Source organism: Echinops telfairi, unplaced genomic scaffold, assembly GCF_000313985.2.
Source record: "Echinops telfairi isolate 266 unplaced genomic scaffold, ASM31398v2 ScPeMD7_655;HRSCAF=1070, whole genome shotgun sequence".
In the NCBI taxonomy this organism is placed as follows: Eukaryota; Metazoa; Chordata; class Mammalia; order Afrosoricida; family Tenrecidae; genus Echinops; species Echinops telfairi.
In genome coordinates this window covers 21685935-21688636 of record NW_022104553.1, presented here as the reverse complement: position 1 = coordinate 21688636, position 2702 = coordinate 21685935, and the positions used below count along the sequence as shown (strand labels likewise).

The 2702-nt window shown below is 59.0% G+C and overlaps 1 protein-coding gene across 1 annotated transcript in view; it reads left to right on the top strand.

Annotated features, from left to right (window-relative positions):
* Positions 1–707, top strand: part of PRR12 (proline rich 12) — a 45055-nt gene extending 44348 nt beyond the window's left edge. The window contains exon 16 of the mRNA XM_045292632.1: positions 8–707. Within this exon, the coding sequence (XP_045148567.1) occupies positions 8–127 (120 nt within the window). The 3' untranslated portion in view covers positions 128–707. The remainder of the gene's footprint in view (positions 1–7) is intronic.
* The last annotated feature ends 1995 nt before the right edge of the window (positions 708–2702 follow it).

Below are 2702 nucleotides of genomic sequence, written 5' to 3'. Positions count from 1 at the left end.
TGCCGAGGACCTGGGCCAGGAGGAGGTGGTGCAGCAGTGCATGCGCGACCAGCCGTGGCTGGAGCAGCTCTTCGATGCCTTCAGCGAGCTGCTGGCACAGGCCCAGGCCCACAGCCGCTGCGGGTGACCAGTCCGCCTGCCGATGCTGCGCCGACCCCGAGAGCGGGCACAGAACTGTGTCCTCGGGCGCCAGCCGAGCCCGAGCCCCGTCGCCAGGGAGCGGGGTGAGGGTGGGAGGGCGGGTCATGGGTCAAGGTGTGTCCGTGCTGCCCCACCCCCTACCCCGGGCAGAGTTCAGAGGTCAGCTCCCCTCCTCTCCCAAGCCCTTTCTTTCCTTTCTCTCCCCATCCCCCCTGCTGTTCGGTGTACAGAGAAATTATTTATATATATGTATAAATGTCTATTTAGTAACGGTTGCCCTGCCCTCCTGGCCCTGCCCGCCTCCTCCCTTCCCCTCCCCCCCGCCACGGCCATAGCCCCGCCGCTCCACCTTGTACATAATGTATAGGAAAAGTCTATGTATGGTTGAGGGGGGAGAGGCGGCTTCAGCAAGCTGGGGGGCCCCCTCCCTCCCAACCCCCCCTACAGGCCAAGATCTTTGGTAAAGGGCCATCCTCTCCCCAGGGCATTCGCTGTCGGGTGGAAGCGGGAAAGGGGGGAAAAAACGCATCTTGTTAATTATTTTTAATCTTATTTATTGTACATACCTTGGGGCTGGGGAGGGGGTGGTGGGACAGGCTGGGAAGGTGGAGGGGGTGATGGGTCCCCTCCCTCTGCCCACCCCACCCCCTTTTCTACGGCAATTTGTCTGTCTGTCCCCCTCACCACCCACTGTCCCCATCCCCTCCTCCCACTGTTGTCTGGGTATGGTTCTATTTTTTATTGGTCTCCTTGCCGCCACCGCCCCTCCCCCATCTCTCTGACGCGCCCCCCCCCCTGCCCTGCCCTCCCCCTACCACCCTTTGTCTCTTTGTTGGGCTTCTGTACAACTCAATTGTATACACTGTGTACACACAACCAGCCAAACGAAAATCCAGCGGCAAACACTTTACCAGCAGGCTGGCGTGCCTTTGTTCCTCGGCGTCGGGGGGCTTGCGGGGGGGCGGCGGGATCGTGTCAGAGGGGCTGTTACGGGAGTTCTTGTAAACGCCCTGGAAGGTCGTTGGGGTGTGGATCCCAGCCTAAGAGTCCTTTCCACACATTAGGGACTTCACGTACGTTCCTCCGCTCACCCGCCCTGAGGCTCAGGACTTTGAGGGTGGCTGAGCCTGGAGTGGTTCTGGCTCAGGAAAGGGGCACACTCTCGGACCGTGTCACCCAAAGCTGTCGTGCGAGGGCGTGACGGTGCCGGGACACCCACTTCCAAGGTGGTTCGCTCCCCTGGCTGTGGGCGAGGGGTCTCAGTTGCTCACCACCTGGGTCTCCCTACTATGCTGCTCAGCATCCTCGCCCCCGGCCACCAGCTTCACCCCAAAGCAAGGGGTCCGAGCCAGAGAAGGGAGGGGAAGCCACAAGGCTTCCGTGCCCTCACCTAGAACATTACCCACCACTGCCTCTGCCGGGGTCCCTTAGCGGGTCACCCCTCCAGTGCTCAGTTAAGGGGGACAGTTAAGCTCTGTCCTAAAGGGAAGAGTGCTGGACACCAGCAGTTGACTGTCTTGGCTGTCTAGGGAGAGGCAGGGTGGGCTTCTGTGTCTTTGAGTCTGGGGGCTACAGAGCCACCACTAGACTGGCAGCATGGGAGAAGCTGGCCTGCAGAGTTGAGGATGTTGGGTGCCGTGGCTGGACAACAAAGAAACATGACCTCCCTCCTGGGCCATCCTCGCCACTGTTCGGTGGGAGGTCACTGTGGCGGCCACTTTTTCTTGCTGCTGACCCACTACCGAGCTTGATGCCCTCCAAGGACCCATCCCTCTGGATCAGCACGTCCAAAGGACTTGAGACGGGAGTCTCACCATCCTTCTTCCAAGGCGGTGTTGAGGAGAGGTGGCTGTACACTCAGGCTTGAGGGGTCCAAAGTGCGGGCTGGACATCGGCACACTTGCCATCGCGCGGGCTTGCAGAGCTGTGGGATCTCAAGCCGCTTCTCAGACCCTGCCGAATCCACTTGAAGGAAAGGACGAGGCAGAGACTCAGGGGCATTCAAGTTGGAAGAGCCCCGCTCTGAAACGCATTTCCCGTTTATTGGCGGCTGGCTGGCAGAACTCTAGGGGGAAGACCCTGGTCATTCTAGAACCCAAACTCTCATTGTCAAGAGATGCCCTCTCCCCCCCCCACCCCCCACCCCATACTAGAACACTGCTTCCAGCTTCTGAGGATGGATGGCCAGTGGGTAGACCTGGGCGGGGGCGGGGGTCATCATTGCTGTAGCTCACCCTCTACATGAAGCTGTGTGTGCTAGCCCAGGTTGACTGGAGGAACATGCCAGTGATGCTCCTGTGTATGTACGAGAGAGCGCTTTATATCAAGAGGTAATTATATGTCAAGCACACATCCCAGCCCCATCCAGGACACGTCCATACGTCCGATACTACTCGTCCATAAATCCTTCTTCAGACTTCACGGCCATGTGCAATGGTGCAGAATGCAGGGAGATCACAGGTCGTTGAGTGCAGGAGTGTGTGTACCCAATGGCAATGGCAGTGTGTCAGTCTGGGTAGACTAGAGAAACAAATTCATAGAAACTCTCCCAGGCACTTGAC